Source organism: Jaculus jaculus, chromosome 5, assembly GCF_020740685.1.
Source record: "Jaculus jaculus isolate mJacJac1 chromosome 5, mJacJac1.mat.Y.cur, whole genome shotgun sequence".
Lineage (NCBI taxonomy): Eukaryota > Metazoa > Chordata > Mammalia > Rodentia > Dipodidae > Jaculus > Jaculus jaculus.
Genome location: NC_059106.1, coordinates 77,375,339 through 77,393,711, shown reverse-complemented (window position 1 = coordinate 77,393,711; position 18,373 = coordinate 77,375,339). Strand labels below are relative to the sequence as shown.

General features: G+C 43.4%; 1 protein-coding gene across 8 annotated transcripts in view; it reads right to left on the bottom strand.

Annotated features, from left to right (window-relative positions):
* Nucleotides 1-1,348: 1,348 nt before the first annotated feature.
* The window catches only part of Zmynd12 (zinc finger MYND-type containing 12), a 27,591-nt gene continuing 10,566 nt past the window's right edge, over nt 1,349-18,373 (bottom strand). For 3 of the 8 annotated variants that reach the window (XM_045149824.1, XM_045149821.1, XM_045149825.1), the window contains exons 2-8: nt 16,308-16,449; nt 14,281-14,452; nt 9,576-9,745; nt 5,888-6,010; nt 4,888-4,999; nt 3,243-3,391; nt 1,349-1,651 (exon numbers count right to left, since the gene is read on the bottom strand). In XM_045149824.1, coding sequence (XP_045005759.1) covers nt 1,526-1,651; nt 3,243-3,391; nt 4,888-4,999; nt 5,888-6,010; nt 9,576-9,745; nt 14,281-14,452; nt 16,308-16,370 — 915 coding nt within the window. In that variant the 5' untranslated portion in view covers nt 16,371-16,449 and the 3' untranslated portion in view covers nt 1,349-1,525. Of the gene's footprint in view, nt 1,652-3,242; nt 3,392-4,887; nt 5,000-5,887; nt 6,011-9,575; nt 9,746-14,280; nt 14,453-16,307; nt 16,450-18,373 lie in introns of those variants that run through there. The other 5 variants (XM_004670460.2, XM_045149826.1, XM_045149822.1 and 2 more) reach the window with 5 other exon arrangements.

Sequence of the window (18,373 nt, the reverse complement as noted above, 5' to 3'; positions counted from 1 at the left end):
TTTTAAATTTTTTGTTTTTTATATACTATTTTATTTTACTTATTTATGAGAGAGAATGGGTGTCCAGGGTCTCTAGTCACTGCAAACATACTCCAGCTACCTTTTTGTTGTTGTTGTTCGTGGTGGTGGTTTTTTTTAAATTCACTGTTTTCTAAGGGTGGCCTTGAACTCATTGTGATCCTCCTACCTCTGCCTGCCAAGTGCAGGGATTAAAGGCGTGCACCACCATACCCAGCCACATTTTTTTTTTTTTGAGGTAGGGTCTCACTTTAGCCCAGGCTGAAATGGAATTCACTATGTAGTCTCAAGATAGCCTCAAACTAATGGCAATCCTCCTACCTCTGACCCCCAAGTGCTAGGATTAAAGACATGTGCTACCATGCCCAGCAGTCATTTTTCAACAATAATCACTGGGGGGGGGGATGTGGGGATGGGGAAATCAGTCACAAAGCTATCATGTGGAATTTAAATTAGGCACATCTGAGTGCAGGACCTGTCACAGGCGGCTTCAGAGGGCCTCTTCCCTAGACAATATAGATGGTTCAAACCTGCTTCAAATGACTGGGATGAGAAAGACACCAACCTGGAATTGTGTCTTAGCTAATGCATGCTGGGACTCCCTGAACATGTGAATCCGTTCTATTTGTTTTCTCTATTTCACAACCTTTTGTTTCTCCATTCCTCCTTTGCTACATTCTTTTAATGCAAGTAGATATTTTCTAGTGTAGTTTGTGTGTGTGTATGGTGTGCCATGTGATCATGTGTGTGTGCAGATGCATGCTCACAGTCATAGGAGAATATCAGGTGTCCTCTTATTTCACTCATCCACATATTTCCTTGAGCCTGGCATCTCTCACCGAACCCAAAACTACCATTTTTGGTCAGACTGGCTGACTTGTAAGCACCATGGATTCTCCAGTCTCTACTCCCCACAGGACTGGGGTTGCAGGCATGCTTAGCCATACCCAACTGTGGGTACTGGGAAATCAAACTCAGGGTAAATCAAGCCCTCTCAGGCCCTCATGCGGGTATAGCAAGTTCTCATACCTGCTGAGCTATCTCCCAATCCCTATTATAGTGTTTTAATACATTTGTTAATTGTATAATGGAAATTTTTTCACAGTCCACCTTAGATCAATCCTAACTTCATTTCAGGAGAACAGAGAAGCTCTGCCCCAAACTACTCTATCCCAACCCCCTCACTTAGCAAAGACCTGTGAAACATGCATCACTGGGAGACTTCTGGGAAATACTATAAACTACTTGCAGTTTAGCAACAGATACCATGTAAGTGATCTGTCCACACATTACTCAAGACCATACAAAGTCATGCCAGGTCAAGTCAAGGTCATAATAAACAACAGTTTTATTGACTTCTGTGTCTAAAGCTCTATATTCCCTTACATGTGACACATGCTAATGACATCAGTTACATGCACAGTCCCAGGGGGAAAGTGAACATACTAGTCATTCAGAGTACCCCAGAGCAGTTGTGCACAACTGATTGTACTGGTCACTGGACAGCTCACGAGGTGATGGGTTGCTCCTCTTCGGTTGTGATGAGAGTTAGTAATTCTTGAATAACATTTTGCTCCTCTACACTAAGATGTTCTTGGGCTAGACTCAGAGCTCTTGCAGCATATTCGTGTGCCTGAAACAGAATTGTAGTGACAAGTGGGCATTGTCACAGAAAAGAGAACATTGAGGGCTGGAGAGATGGGTCAGCAGTTAAGGAGCTTGACTGCAAAGCCTAATGACCCAGGTTCAGTTCCCCAGTACCCATGGAAAGCCAGATGTACAAGGTGGTACGTGCCCCTAGAGTTTGTTTGCAGTGGCTGTAGGCCCTGGCGTACCCATTCTCATTCTATCTCTCTATCTTCGTCTTTCCCTCCCGCCCAGTCTCTCTCTCAAATAAATAAAATAATTAAAAAAAAAGAATTAAGCATGAACGCTATATATAAAGGGCTTAAGCCAATGATTGGTACGTAAGAAGTTCTCAGAAACAGTTACCTTTTTTCTTTCTGTATGTGAATGTGTGCAGTGTGCTTGCATGTATGCATGTTTGTGTGGGGGTGTATGTGTACTGTTGTGGCATGGGTGTATGTGTATGCATGAACCTGTGGAGGCCAGAGGTCAACATCAGGTGTCTTCCTCTGTCACTCTCCACTTTATTTATTTTAATGTTTTATTTATTTATTTGAGAGAGAGAGAGAAAGAAAGAGACAGATATAGAGAGAAAAATGGGTACATCATGGCCTCTAGTCACTGCTAATTAACTCCAGACTCATGTGCCACCATGTGCATCTGGTTTCTGTGGGTACTGGGAAATCGAACCAGGGTCCTTAGGCTTCACAGGCAAGTGCCTTAACCATTAAGCAATCTCTCCAGTCCTCCACTTTAATTTTTTTAGACTGGGTGTCTCACTGAACATGGAACTCACTGACTTGGCTAGAGCTGCCAGCCAACAGTCACAAGGATCCTGTCTCTGCCTCCCAGTTTTTATGTGGGTACTGGAGATTGAAATCAGATCCTCATGTTTACACAGAAAGTACTTTACTCACTAAGCCATCTCCCCAGTCCCACATTTACCTGTTTAGCCATTTCATGGCAGTTCATTTCTGCCTGCATCCCAGCAGCAATAGGGAGTTGGGGAACTGAGCATAGTTATAGTGACCATGTCATTCCTCCAAGTACTCCACAGAGTTTTCCTTCTCTGCTGGCTTCCCCACACTGTCCCAGATTCAGTTCCCCTGGGCAATCCTGGGAAGGCCTCCTTGTAAGAAGATAATCTTGTTCCATTTTGCAACCTGGACTTAACAAATTAGAAATGCCATGCTTTTGAATTGTTTTGGAGTGAAGGTGTGTGTGTGTGTGTGTGCGTGTGTGTGCGCGCGTGTGCACATGAACTATGTTTCATGTGTGGAGATCAGAGTACAACTTTGGGTGTTGGCTTCATCTTCCATGCTGTTTGAGGCAGTGACTCTCATTGTTTACTGTTGCATTTGACAAGCTAGCCCACAAACTTTCAGAGGATTCTCCTGTTTCTACCTCCCTTCTTGCAGTAGGCATGCTGGGGTTACAGATGCTCTTGTTACAATGTCTGACTTTACATAGGATCTGGAGATCTGAGCTAAGTTACTCACACTTGTACAAAAGCACTTTATTCACTGAGCCATCTCCAAGCCCAACTTGGATGTATTTCTGTCTCTACTTTGGATGTGTGCTTTTCTGGGGAAACTTGCCTTTAATGAATCCATCATCAGGTAGTAAAGCATGGCCAGAGTCTTCAGAACCAGGACAGTTTTTCTGGGAGCTTTGTCAGAAGTAGGTTCTCGAATGCTTAAGATTGAAGTCAGGATCCGAATGGCTTCTGCCTCCTGGGCTTCGTCTGCATTGGAAAGAGAGAAAAGAAACACGGGCCCTGGGCAGCTGTGCCTGCCCGCACCCTGAACACTCAGTGGGTATGGGCCCTACTGACAAAAGACTCTTACTGTGAAGTCTCTATTTGTCTAAAAGGTCAGTGTCAAAGTAACTCTAGTCCCGAAGCTGCTAAGGTTATTCTCTTTCAGACCCTCAACTCTAAATGTCTTGGGCTCTTAGATATGGGAAAATTTTCACAGTCTGAGTCCTCAGGTTCAGCTCAGCTTGCTCTCCAGCTACAGCATATTACTTCCTCACCTCAAGGCAGAGGCCTAAGTAACAGCCTTTCTGTTCCCCATGAGTCTATTCACTATTTTCCCCAGAGATTTTTGTTATTAGATTAGATACTATCTGTCGAATGGTCATTATGGACCAGGCACTTAAAAGCACATATTTAGGGGCTGGTGAAAAGGCTCAGTGGTTAAGGCATTTGCCTGTAAAACCTAATGACCCAGGTTCAATGTACCCATGTAAAGTCAGATGCATAAAGTGGCACATGAATCTGGAGTTCATTTGCAGAAGCTGGAGGCCCTGGTGTGCCCATTCTCTCTCTCTCTGTTTCTCTTTCTCTCTCTTTCTCTGTTTCTGCTTACAAATAAAGTATTTTAAAAGCACATGATTAAATAATAAGCTTAAAGAAAAAGACAAAAAGGACATACACCATAATATTAAGGTTGGCTGTCTCTGGATAGCTGTGATTTCCAAGTTTTCTGCTATAACCGGAATCACTTTCATAATGAGAAAATCAAGAAAGTTACTAATTTTTTGAAGGCTTAGCTTAAAATCTTTCCTCCAGTCTCCCTTTTTAATGCCAACCACCTGTCCCTATTATTTCATTCTTGGATTCATGTTGTCATGTGATTCGCACCCATGGAATGTTCTTTTTTTTTTTTTTGTTACTGCATATAGATCCTATATCACTAACTGCACTGCAGATGGGGGAAACGAGATCACCTATCTTTTCATTGTCTCCAAGGGCATGACCCTATACAGGGCTACTGGACACTCAGCTCTTTGCTAAGCCTAGGGATGGAGATGAATCACATTTGACCCTGCCAATGAGGAGTTCACTTTTCTGTAAAGGAGGCACATAAGGCACCTGAAGAAATCAGCAAGTGACTTCTGCATAAACCTTATTCACCTTGTATTATGTGCCCTGGGAGGATAACAAACAAGAAATGTATGCTCCGCAGAAAACACAAGGATGCGAACAGGGTCTTTTCCCTCCATGACTGCCCCTTCTTAGCCCCCTGTGGGTTATGTGTGCTGACAGGGATTCAAACTCCTCCTGACATTGGTCAAAGCTCTTTGAACCCCTGTGTCAATTTTCTTCATCCACAAAATGGGGATATGACACTAGTGGGTTCCATGCTCAGCCATGCTCCTGATCCTAACAGGCAAAGCCTACGCATGGAGATAGGATGAAGTCGCTCGCTGTTCTGTCTGCTAGGGAGAATTGCCACTCACCCAAGCCAGTGTCGTTCACAAATTGTTTGCCCAGTAAATCTATTTGTTGGACACGAGCCTGTGAGAGGACTTGATAGTGATCATTCAAATACTTATGCCAGATTTCTGAGACCTGTTGGGAAAGCACAGTAGTCAGACAAGAGGTCAGGCTCAGCTGTTGAAGCAGCCGATTGGGATCAGTAAGTGGGCCTCCTCTTGCTCTGTCAGGAGCCACAGTGCATGTGACAGAGGATGGGCAGCAAAGGGCATTTGGCAGGCTCATGGGAGCAGCCTGGCAGGAGCTAGTAACAATGGCTCTCACTCATGGGCGCATGCTTACAACTTCATCTTACATGTACATAAACTGAGCTCAAGGAGTTATGACCACACTTGAGTTTTGGAAAGAGCTGTTAAGTGGTATAGCCTGGATTTAAAGCCAGGTGTACAAGACTCCAAAGTTCATTACTTTCAGCCTCACCACAATGCCTCTGACTCAGAAATGGTTCTGAAATATGAATCAACAATCACAGCATGACAGCCTGTGTTGTACACTCATGAGTGCTTGCTGGCTAAGTGTTATGGAAATGAACATAACTGACATTTTCATTATTACGAATAGCTTAAGGGTCTTTTTTCATACAAAACATATACTTTTTAAAGTACTCTCACATGCTTTGATCCTTTGACAGGGCATTACAATAATAAGTATCCTTTAAGAGTTCCTCTTGGTTATCACACACCTCCACATGCCACCCAGCTTGCTTCTGTGGCTATGTCAGAGCCTGTCTGGAGCCCTGGCTCTTACTGATCCATCACTCATTGTCTGCTAATCATCCTGTGGATACTAAGCATTAGAGAAACAGGAAAAACAGTGCAGCACATCACCTACTAGGCTATATGAACTGGGGCCCATCATCTCTCTGAGCAGCTCCTATGGTAGATTCCTCAGAAGTAGTCAGATACCAGTTGTAAGATACCAGGTCTAAGAGTCAAAGCTTAGGGTCCATATCCTCTAGCTCACCTGAGTATACAATGTATCTGCCACGTCTTTTTTTTTATGGCCATAGAAGATATTGGCCAAGTGGAAATAGCCTCCTGAGGTCCTAATGTCCTCTGTTCCAAATGCACAACTTGCAAAATAAATCTATTATAGGAGGAAAAGGGAGAATGCATGAGTTCCCTCTGCAACTTCTATGTCTGATAAAAGACTTGCATCCAGAATTCACAGATGGAACTTTTACAACATCCCAATGTTCAAATGGACTAAGGCTCCAAAAAGGTTTATGAATAGTTAGTATGCATATAAGAAATGCTTAACAGTGGGGCTGGAGAGATAGCTCAGTGAGTAAAGTACTTGTCTCATGAACATCAGGACCCAAGTGCCAATCCTCTATGCCCATGTAACATTTCAAGTGTGGCTGTATGTAGCTGTCATCCCAGCACTGGTGAGGTGGAGACAGGAGGATCCCTGGAGGTCACTGGCCAGGTAGTCTAGCCAAATTGGTGAGCTCCAGACCAATGTTAGTCCCTGTCTCAAAATAGATGAATATTGTGCCTGAAGATGATAATACCCAAGGATGTCATCTGTCCTCCACATGGGCATGCACACCTGGACACCCCCAGCATGCCACCATGCTCAGCTTTTACATGAGTTCTAGGGAATCCAAATTCAGGTCCTCATGCTTGTGAAATAAGCACTTAACTGACTGAACTATCTCCCCAGTCTGTTTTTCTTTCTTTTAGCATACAACTTCATTGGACTATGCTACAGGATCACTTATGCTATAGGATCATCCACACACATACAAACACACATGCACACATACCACACCCACATTCAAAAATGCTGAACATGAGCCGGGTGTGGTGGCGCACGCCTTTAATCCCAGCACTCGGGAGGCCGAGGTAGGAGGATCGCCGTGAGTTCGAGGCCATCCTGAGACTCCATAGTGAATTCCAGGTCAGCCTGGGCTAGAGCAAGACCCTACCTCAAACAAACAAACAAACAAACAAAAATGCTGAACATGATAGTCATTAAAGAAATGCAAAATAAACATCAGAGTGGACTATTCCACTTTATATCAGTAGGATACTATCATCGAAGAGAAAATGGTAAGTGTTGGCAAGGGGGAGGAGCAAATGAAACCCCATACAGTGCTGGTTGAAATATAACATGGTCCAGGCTCTGTGGAAATGATTTGGTAGCTTCTCAAGAAATTAAACATGGGGCTGGAGTGATGGCTTAGCACTTGCCTGTGAAGCCTAAGGGCCTAGGTTCAATTCCCCAGAACCCAAATAAGCCAGATGCACAGACGGACCATGCATTTGGAGTTCATTTGCAGTGGTTAGAGACCCTGGTATACTCATTGTCTCTGTATCTGCCCCCCTTTCTCTCTCAAATAAAGAAATAAATAAAAATAAAATATTTTAAAAAATGGAGCTAAGAGGTTTGTGATTTATCTCAGTGGTAGAGCACTAGCAAGTGCAAGGCCCTAGGTTTAGTCCTCAGCACTAAATGTGACAATACAGAGGAACTGTTAGAAATATGGGTTTGATATAAATCCTACTGTGTGGCTCAGTTAAAGACAGAATGTGTCTCTGCTTAACTTGTTAGAGGATGTAGAAGATAGAGAAGAAGCCGGGTGTGGCATATGCCTTTAATCCCAGCACTCAGGAGGCAGAGGTAGGAGGATTGCTGTGAGTTTGAGACCAACCTAGGACCATAGAGTGAGTTCCAAATCAGCCTGGACTAGAGTGAATCCCTATCTCAAAAGGAGAGAGAGAGGGAGAGAACATAAATGAAGAACTATATTGGTTAAGGGTCTGGGTAGAAACAGGTGGCATCTCAAAAGGATTACCTGAAGCTAGTTTGATGGAAGAATTAAGGCACTAGGGAAAACCAGTGGTGAGAAAGTACCAATTCCTATACCTCACAAACCAAGAAGGGAAAACAGGGATCATAGGGGCCAGCCGAAACAAGAACTATGGGACTTGACATAAACTATGGCCAGAGAAGAACCTTGACTGGCCCTGCCAGAGCTGGGGTGAGGCAGAGAGGAGAAAAACCTCACCCACGCTCTCCTCCCACCCTCCAAACTCAAGCAAAGCCTGCTAGCAAGGGAACTAGTTTGTGTAGTTCATGGAAATCAGACAGTGAATGGATTTGGGACATGGACTATGACTTGCATGAGACAACTCCATAGGCAACGTGCAGATGCAGGCAATGGCAAGGAACATTGTCTGGTGGAGAAGTGAGTACAGAGGCTACAGAAAGAGCCAGCCCATGTGGAGACTGCAGTATGACCCAGCCTAACCCAGACTTCAGGCTCAGAAACTCTTCTATTTGAAAATATTTTTCAATCCAGAAATTTTATTCCAAAGTGAGGAAGATCCTAACTTTGGAAGGGCAGCTCATCCATCATCCAACCTAACATTTGTACAGTCTTACAGCTTCTAAGTGCTTTCTTATAGATCTAACTCATCTAAATTTAATAGCCACACTGTGAAGTAGAGACAATGCCAAAGCACAGAGCACACATTGTTCTGTTATTAGTCTCTGTAGCTGAAACCTTTTGATGATTTCTGGCTTACAGGTGATGAAAGATATTAACTGTGGCAAGTGAAACAACAGAGCTGGGGCCAGAAGCAGAGCTCCTCTCTGAACCAGTGTGCTGCTTTGTCTCCTCAGATTAGCCTCAAAACCACTGAGCCTTGGAGAAGATGTGGCCTGGCCACATTTGCACAGCCAGGAAGCAGAAAGGCTTGAACCCAGGTGGTTAGAATTACATTCTTTAAAAAAAAATTATTATTATTTTATTTGTTGAGAAAGAGGCAAGTAAAGAGAGAATGGACATGCCAGGGTCTCCAGCCACTACAAACAAACTCCAGACACATGCACCACCCTGTGCATCTGGCTTACATAGGTCCTGGGTAATTGAATGGGTTCCTTGGCTTTGCAGGCTAGTGCCTTAACAGCTATGCCATCTCCTCAGCCCAGAATTGCATTCTTGATTTCCTGACCAAATGGCTAGCTGCAAATAGTAAAATTTGGGGAAATACTCAGTTAAAAAGAAAAAGAAAGCCAGGCATAGTGGCATACACCTTTAATCCCAGCACTCGGGAGGCAGAGGTAGGAGGACCACTGTGAGTTCGTAGCCACCCTGAGAATACAGAGTGAATTCCAGGTCAGCCTGAGCTAGAGTGAGACCCTACCTCAAAAAAACAAAAAGAAAAAGAAAAGGGCTGGAGGGATGGTTTAGCAGTTAAGGCATTTTCCTGCAAAGCCAAAGGACTCAGGTTCAATTCCCTAGGACCCACATTAGCCAGGTACACAATGGGGTGCACGCATCTGGAATTTGTTTGCAGTGGCTGGAGGCCACGGCATGCCCGTTCTCTCTCTCTCTCTCTCTCTCTCTCTCCCTCCCCCTCTTTCACTGTCAAATGACTAATAAATAAAATATTTATTTTAAAAAAAGAAAAAGAGCCGGGCGTGGTGGCGCACGCCTTTAATCCCAGCACTCAGGAGGCAGAGGTAGGAGGATCGCCGTGAGTTCAAGGCCACCCTGAGACTACAGAGTTAATTCCAGGTCAGCCTGAGCTAGAGTGAGACCCTACCTCGAAAAACAAAACAAAAAAAAAAGAAAAAGAAGGAAAAAAATAAACAGTGCTATCTGCAGAAACATCCAGGCATTGTAATTTAGCTTGCTTACATCATTGGCCAGATGATAACGGGCTTCTTCAAAGTTCTCCTTGGCCATGTAGAGAAGTCCCAGGTTCCGATGCAGTAAAGAGTAGGTGGCATTACTACAGTCAGTTGACTTGAGGACTGTCCACTGGGCTTGGGATAAATATTCTTCAGCCTGCACAATCCGGCCCAGACCTGCCCCAAGTCAATAAGAAGGGGCACAATTGATATTCTAACCAAAGACCACATGATAACTCACCATACATTCATTTGCTCACTGACCCAAATATTTGCTGATGCACAAAACTTGCACACAGATGTTCCAGCAGCCTATTCATAGTAGCCAAAAGATGAAGCAGCTTAAATGTCCATCAGCTGCATCCAACGATGCATGAACAAGCAAAATCAATGAGTGGACTATTATTCAATCATAAAAGCAGCCAGGTGCTGAAGAAATGACTTGCCAGTCTGGTCCCTGAGATATGACAGGTGGTTCAGAGCAGTTAAGGCATTTCCTGCAAAGCCCAAGGACCTGAGTTTGATTCCCCAGTAGCCACGTAAAGCTACATGCAAAAGCTGGCCCATGTGTCTAGGCCCATGTGTCTTTGTTGGCAGTGGCTAAAGGCCCTGGTATGCACCCATTCTCTCTTTTTTTCTATTTGCCCCTTTCTCTTTCTCACTTTCTCTCAAATAAATAAAAACAGCCAGCCATGGCAGTGCACTTGGGAGGCCAAAGTAGGAGAATCACTATGAGTTTGAGGTCAGTCTGAGACTACATAGTGAATTCCAGGTCATCCTGGGCTAGAGTGAGTCCCTACCTTGAAAAAACAAACAAATAAATAAAAAACAACAACAAGGTACTGATACATGCCACAGCTTGGATGAAACATAAAACCAACAAAATAAGTAAAAGAAGCTACACGCCAATGGCCACATATGATATACTTCCATTTATAAGAAATGACCAGAACAAGTTAAGTCCATACAAAAGGTAGATTAGTGGTGCCTTGGGGGCCCAGAGGAGGGCAGTGTGAGCGGGAATGTCTAACAGGGAGTAACTACTGACAGTTGCAAGGCTTCTTGCAGGAGTAATGAAAATGCCCTGGAATTACACAGTAGAGATAATTATAGAAGGGCGAACTTTATGGCATGTGCATTAAATCTCAATGAATACACATACAATAAAAATTTTTATATGCCAGGCTTTTCACTCAGTGATAACTATTCAAAGATAAAGAAAGTCATTGATCTTAAAAAAAGTCACTCTGGGTTGGGAAAAGGCATGTGAACACAGGAAAACATATGTTTACTATGTACAAATGCAACAACAGAAACATGAGGTTTGGAGGTGGAAGAAAATAGGAAATGACAAATTCTAGGGATGGGGTGGGGAGGGACAATGAGGGGGACAGACATGGCCACCTAAGTCTCAGGTGTACTGTGAGGATGAACAGTTTCCTGGTTAGAAAAGGGAGGGAGGGAGGCTGAAGAAATGTTTCAGCACTTAAGGCATTTGCCTGCAAAACCTAACAACCCTGGTTCAATTACCCAGTGCCCACATAAAGCCAGAGTAGCACATGCATCTGGAGTTTATTTGCGGTGACTAGAGGCCCTCACACCTATTCTGTCTCTGTCTATCTTCTGTCTCTCTCTGCTTGCAAATAAATAAATAATAAATTTCAAAAAAAAAAAAAAAAGAAAAGAAAAGGGAGGGAGGAAGGACTTCCCAGGATAAGATGATGCATGTTCAATGTCATGGAGATATCACTTACAGAATACTACATGGGGGGAAAGAATCTACTGGTCTTTGAGGCTGGAACACAAAGTGTGAAGGACAGAGAGGCAAGAAATGAAGATGATGAGGTGGGAGGAGACAAGTGATAAAGGGCTCGGGAAGTAATACCAAGGATTTAATGCATGTGACAAAAAGTGAGAGGGTTTCCAGAAAAAGGAGAGAATTACACTTTGCTTTAGAAAGATCTGCTGGAACTAGTGTAGAAGAGGGACCAGAAGGGAGGAAAAAGGGCAGAAGATGAATTAGAAGACTTTAAAAAAAAAAATTATGAAAGAGAAAGAATTGGCACATCAGGGCCCCCAGCCACTACAATCAAACTCCAGATGTGTATGCCATCATATGAACATGCGCAACCTTGAGCACTCACATCACCTTGTGCATCTGGCTTACATGGGATCTGGAGAGTCAAACATGGACCATTAACTTTCACAGGCAACCACCTTGACTGCTATGCCATCTCTCCAGCCCCAGTAGAGGACTTTTGAAGTTGTTCAATCAACAATGAGAAGCACCTGAACCACACATCAGTAAACAAAAGGAGATGGCATAAATATGAGAGATACTCTGGGGAGGAGAATAGACCACACCTAGATACCAAGTGACACAGAGGTGAGAGAAAGAAAGAGCACCTTTACCTTTAATACTCAGACACTCCTGACACATCAAGATAGCTTTTTGTCTAGCTATCAGGAGATGGTGTCACTGCCTGTCTCTGGTGGTCTCCTAGGGAAGCTGTCTGGGCTGAATAGAAAACCCTCTGTGACAGAACTCTTCTGCAGGATGAAGGCCTTGTCCTTCCTGGGAGTCCAGCGTGTTGTGTGATAAATGCTATAGCCGAGAGAGACTAGTTCTATTTGTGTTGTAGGCTCTTCCTCTTTTTGTTTAGTGATGTAGGCTTACAATGAGTAAAAAAGAATACTTACTTAGGAACACTGCCGGACAGCATAAGGAAGAACAGAAGGTTCATTTATGGATGTGTGCCCGTCTCCTCTCAGAATGCTAATTTTCCTCCCACAGCAGCCATCAGATGGATGTCTACTAAACCTGTGCTCCCTGCTCTCAGAACTGCCTCCTCATCTATGGTATTGGGTTCCTTTGTTTCTGAACTATAAGACTCTGACACCATGGAACAAAGGTAGATTCCACACTCAAACCGGGCCAAAAATATTCTATCTCTTAGGAATCTGTAATTGAAAATCAGATGCCAATTCATATCAAGTACTCACCTTGAACCTAGGAGACATGTAAATTCAAGAACTATACCTGAAACAGTGTGTGGTGGGGGATAGCTGTCTCCTGCAGTGAGCACAGGATGCTAGAATCTGGTCTTCAGGGTCTGGGAAGGGAGCTCAGTCAGTAAAGTATGTGCCTTGTAAGCAGGAAAGCCTGAGTGTGATCCCCAGTATCCACAGGAAAATGCCAGGTATGGTGGTGTACACCTGCATTCTGAGCCTTGGGGAGGTAGAGCTAGGAGGATCAAGGCTCCCTGGAGCTCACTGCTCAACCAGTCTAACCTAATTGATGAGCTCCAGGCCAATGAGAGGTTGTTTGAAAACAGAGGTAGATAGCATTCCTGAGGATGACACTGAAAGTTGTTCTCTGGTCTCCACACATGCACACGCACACACGATAACCCCCCCCACACACACACACAAACCATCACACACATGCACACACATCCGTTAAAAGAATCTGCTGTGGGCTGCAGAGATGGCTTAGCAGTTAAGGCATTTGCCTGCAAAGCCAAAGGATTCCGGTTCGATTCTCCAGGACCCACATAAGCCAGTCATACAAGGTGGCACATGCATCTGTAGTTAGTTTTCAGTGGCTGGAGGCCCTGATATGCCCATTCTTTCTCTCTCCTCCCCCTTCCCTCTTTCTCTCTCTCAAATAAATAAATAAATAAAATATTTAAAAAAGAACTGCTGGGTGTGGTGGCTTACACCTTTAATCCCAGCACTCTAGAGGCAGAGGTAGGAGGATCAATCGCTGTGAGTTTGAGGCCAGCCTAAGACTAAGTAGTGAATTCTAGGTCAGCCTGGGCTATAACAAGACCCTACCTTGAAAAACCGAAAAAAACGGTCTGGGGCAGGAGAGATGACTCAGTGGTTAAAGGCACATGCTTGTAAAGCCTGCTGGCTCAAGTTCATTTCCCCAGTACCCATATAAAGCCAGATGTACAAAGTAGCATGAGACCCTGGCATGCCTATTTCTCCCTTGCTATTTATTGTTCTGTGTTTACAAATAAATAAATTTTAAATGAAACAAAATTAAATTTTAAAATATGTTTATATCTGTTCTGCAGAGAGGAGCACTGAAGCAGATACCCAGAAAGAGACAAAGATAAGAAATAAGCTGGGTGTGGTGGCACATGCCTTCCATCCCAGCACTCAGGAGGCAGAGGCAGAAGAATGGCCAAGAGATCAAGGCCACCCTGAGACTACATAGTGAATTTCAGGTCATCCTGGGCTAGAGTGAAACCCTACCTCAAAAAACAAACAACAACAACAAAATAAGGCCCGAGAAGGAAGAGAAAAGAAGGGAGGAGGTTACTTAATAGGTTGGTATTGTATATATGTAAGTAGAATGATTGAGATGGGAAGGGGATATGATAGAGAATGGAATTTCAAAGGGGAAAGTTGGGGGGAGGGAGGGTATTACCATGGGATATTTTTTATAATCATGGAAAATGTTAATAAAACACCCCAGCATCCTAATAAATTTCCTTCCTTCCCATAGGCCATCCTGAGTGCATTTCACAGTTGTGGACCAATGTGTGATATCTCCTTCCGCACCTTGTCCCTAGTCTCCCCACCAACCCTGCTCTTCCACACAAGGCACTTTGGTGCCCCTGTCAAGGTTAGACTCTGGGCACTGGGAAGACAATGCAGCACTTTTTGAGGAGGTTCAGGGGTCTTAAGTCAGTTCTACTCACCAAGGCTAGCCTCAGCCAACAGCAGGTAAGCGGGCACAAGCTCTACTGAATTCAGGCCATGCACATTCATGCGGAAGCGAAGGGAATGCAAAGCTGCTGGGACGGCATCTTCATGCTTTCCTTCAAAAAGATATTTCTGGGCGACGGTGTAGCAGAATTCAATTAAGTGCTTCTGTAGAAGACAGAAACAGACCATTTGAGATAGTCACTCTTCTCTTTTTCTCTCTCTGCCTGCAAATAAATAAATAAAAATATTTTAAAAATCAAATGTTACAAATAATACTTGAAATGCTATTAATGTCACAATAAGAACTAGCTTTGCTACTCTTAATTCACTACATATGTATGTATGTATGCATGCATGCATGTATGTATGTATGTATGTATGTATGTATATATTGTCTTTTGTTTTGAGGTAGGGTCCCACTCTAGCCCAGGCTGACGTGCAGCCTCTGCCTCCTGAGTGCTTGGAATAAAGGTGTGCATCACCATGCCCAGCTTCTATTCATTAATATATTCTTTTAGTCACTTTCCAACATCCTATTATATAATGAGGATTCTTATCACAATACTTGGCATATGTCAAGGCTATGGATTGAACTATATACTGCCTTCCCAAAGTCAGGTGTTGAAGCCCTACCCCTTGTCTCTCAGGATATAATGGTATTTGGGTAAAAATGTCATCCAAAGAGGTGATTAAATCAGAATGAATCCACTAAGGTAGACTTTATTTCATGTGACTCACACCTTTATAAGAAAAGGAAAATGGATTGTCAGAGACATCAGGGATGTGCACACACAGAGAACCATGTGATGTCCCAGCAAGAAGGTAGGCATCTGGGGCTAGGGAAGTAGCTAAGAACACTTGCTGCACAAGCTTGAGAACCTGAGATCAATGCTCAGCACCCATGTGGGAAAAAAAAAGCTGGGTGTGGTCATACATAACTCAACTCCTGAGGGAGGTGAAGACAGGAGAATAACTGGGACTCATTAGTCAGCCAGTCTGACCCAAAACAATAACAGCTCAAGATTCAACAAGAGACTTTTTTTTTATTATTTTTATTTTATTTTGGTTTTTCAAGGTAGGGTCTCACTCTAGCTCAGACTGACCTGGAATTCACTACGTAGTCTCAGGGTGGCTTTGAATTCATGAAGATCCTCCTACCAATGCCTCCCGAGTGCTGGAATTAAAGAATTACGCCTCCACGCCTGGCTCTATTTTTATTTATTTATTTTTTTTGAGACAGAGAAAGACAGGGAAGGAGAATGGGCATGCCAGGGCCTCTAGCAACTGCAAACGAACTCCAGATGCATTCACCACCTTGTGCAGCTGGCTTATGTGGGTACTGGGGAATCAAACTTGAGTCCTTAAGCTTTGCAGGAAAGTGCCATAACCACTAACCCATCTCTCCAGCCCTCAGTAAGAGACTTTATATATCAGAGAAACAGTGCTGAAGAGCAATAGAGGACACTCAACATTCTACTCTGCCCTCCACACCTATGCAGTCAGAGCACACACATCTGCACCTGCTCATGCATACTATGCCTAAACACACACCACACCACATGCACACACAAAAGAAGGTAGCCATCCACAAGTTAGGAAGAGAGGTCTTATCTTGTCCTGGACTTCCAACCTCCAGAATTATGAGAAACTACATTTATGCTATCCATGGCATCTTGCTATGGCCACCCCAAGTAACACGTATGATGCATATTCAGTAAATATGTAGAAAACAACTCACCAACATGACATAAAGACATATAGGCCAGGTGTGGTGGCACATGCCTTTAATCCAAGCACTCAGGAAGCAGAGGTAGGAGGATGGCTATGAGTTCAAGGCCAACCTGAGACTACATGGTGAATTCCAGGTCAGCATGGACTAGAGCAAAACAAAACTAAAGGGGGTGGGGGAGGAAGACATGCAGACAGTTCTCACCAATGCTACAAAACCAGTGATCTACACATCCAATCCCCAGTTCAGACTACTTTCACTGCTAAGCTCATGACATCCCATAGGGCCTACCTGTCGCTGCTGCAGCTGCTGTAGGCCATGCTGCCTCTCCTCTTCTGAGTTGTAGAAGGGCATTGCAGTGCGTAGTGGAATCAGGAGCTGGCATATCTTCTCATGAATACTGCCCCAGTCAGCTCTCTGGTGTACTGGACCACTGACAATAGAAACACTGACCTCCTTATTTTTGTCTCTGGCCCTCCTACTGGCTTAGCATTAGACACCAGAAAAGTAAGGCTAGCACAAACCCACAGGGAGCCCAAAGGCATTTCTGAGATAAAAATCTACTTTCTCTTATGCAGTTATTTGATGGTGTAAAACTGTATTAGCATTCCTAGGCACTAGGGAAACACAAATTAAAACTACCTTGAGACTCCATGTCACCCAGTTAGAATGGATTCCATCAGGGAAACAACCAACAGCAAATGGTAGAGAAGATATGGGGAAAGAACCACTATACTGCGCTGGTGAGAATGTAAACTGGTGCAGCCATTATGGAAAACAGTGTGAAGGCTTCTTGAAAAACTAAAAATAGAACTATTGTATGATCCACTCATATATATCATTCTTGGATCTCAAAGGACTATTATTCAGCACACCATAGATCCTTGCATATTCATGCTTATTGCTTCCCTAGTCATATTAGCCAAGACAAAATCAGCCTATATGTCCATTAACTGGTGAATGGATAAAGAAAGTGTGATACGTATGGAATTTTATTCATCTGTAAAGAAAAAAGAAATTATGACTTTCACAGGAGAATGGGTGGAACTAGAGATCATTATGTCAAATGAAATAAGTCAGACTCAGAAAGACAAGCATATTTTCACTCATGGGGAATGTAGATTTGTGTGTGTGTGTGTGCACGCACACGTGTGTATGTGTGTGCATATGTGCATAGGACATGAAAACAGAAAAGAGTAGAGGCCTAAAGAGAGGGGAGTGAAGGAAGGAATAGAAGGAAGGAAAGCAGAACAAGAGAAGATAATGGAATATACATACCATGAAAGCAGAATGGGGAACTATTTGAGTGGGGAGGAAGGAGACTGCAAGAGGAGGGGAGAGAGCACAGAGGTGGGAAGTGAGAAGTGCAAGAACAAAAAATATAGGAGAAGAATGTAATCAAAATATATTGAATACATGTATTAAATTGCCAAAAAAACAAAAAAGAACAAAATATAATATATTTATAAAAATATCTATGGTTAAGCCAGGCATGGTGGTGCATGTCTTTAATCCCAGCACTAGGGAGGCAGAGGTAGGAGGATCACTGTTAGTTCAAGGCCACCCTGAGACTATATAATGAATTCCAGGTCAGCCTGGGCTAGAGTGACACCCTACCTTGAAAAATAGAAAAAAAAAAAAAGTCCGTGGTGGTTTGAATCAGATGTCCCTCCATAAACTTACATGTTTTGAATACTTGGTCCCCAGCTAGTGGCAATTTGGGAGGTGGAGCCTTGCTGAAGGAGATGGGTTTTGAGACGCCAGCCCCCTCTTGCCAGCACTCAGCTCATTCTCCTGTTGTTGTGATGCCCAACCTCTGCTCTTCTAACTTTTTCTGCCATGCTGAAGCTTCCCCTTGGGACTATTAAGCCAAAATAAATCCTTTCCTCCATCAGCTGTTTTTAGTTGGGTGTTTTGTTTCAGCAACACAAAGGAAACTACAACAATGTCATAATAAAACCCATTTCTTTGTGTGCTACTCAACAATTAACTAAACATAAAAATAAATGACTATGTGGGGGTTGGGAGGGTGATGTGAGGAAATCTCTTCTGTGGGCATGTGGTCTCATTCCAAGGTCACACAGAGATGCTAAGGCTCTTCTGCTAATTGGTAGTGAAATCAACTTAACATTGTTCTAAGGCCATTTTCAAGATGCCTAAAACACTAAGTTGATGTATTTGAGGGTCTTTTTTCTTTGGGATGGGAAAAAAACTTCCATTTGATATAGATCTAGAAGATACTTGATAAACATGTTTCCCTCTACTAATGTCACCAATATTATTAACATTGTCTTTGGAGCTTCTGAAGAGGCTTAGACTATACTGGGAATGGCCTCCAACCCCAATAGCACAGGATG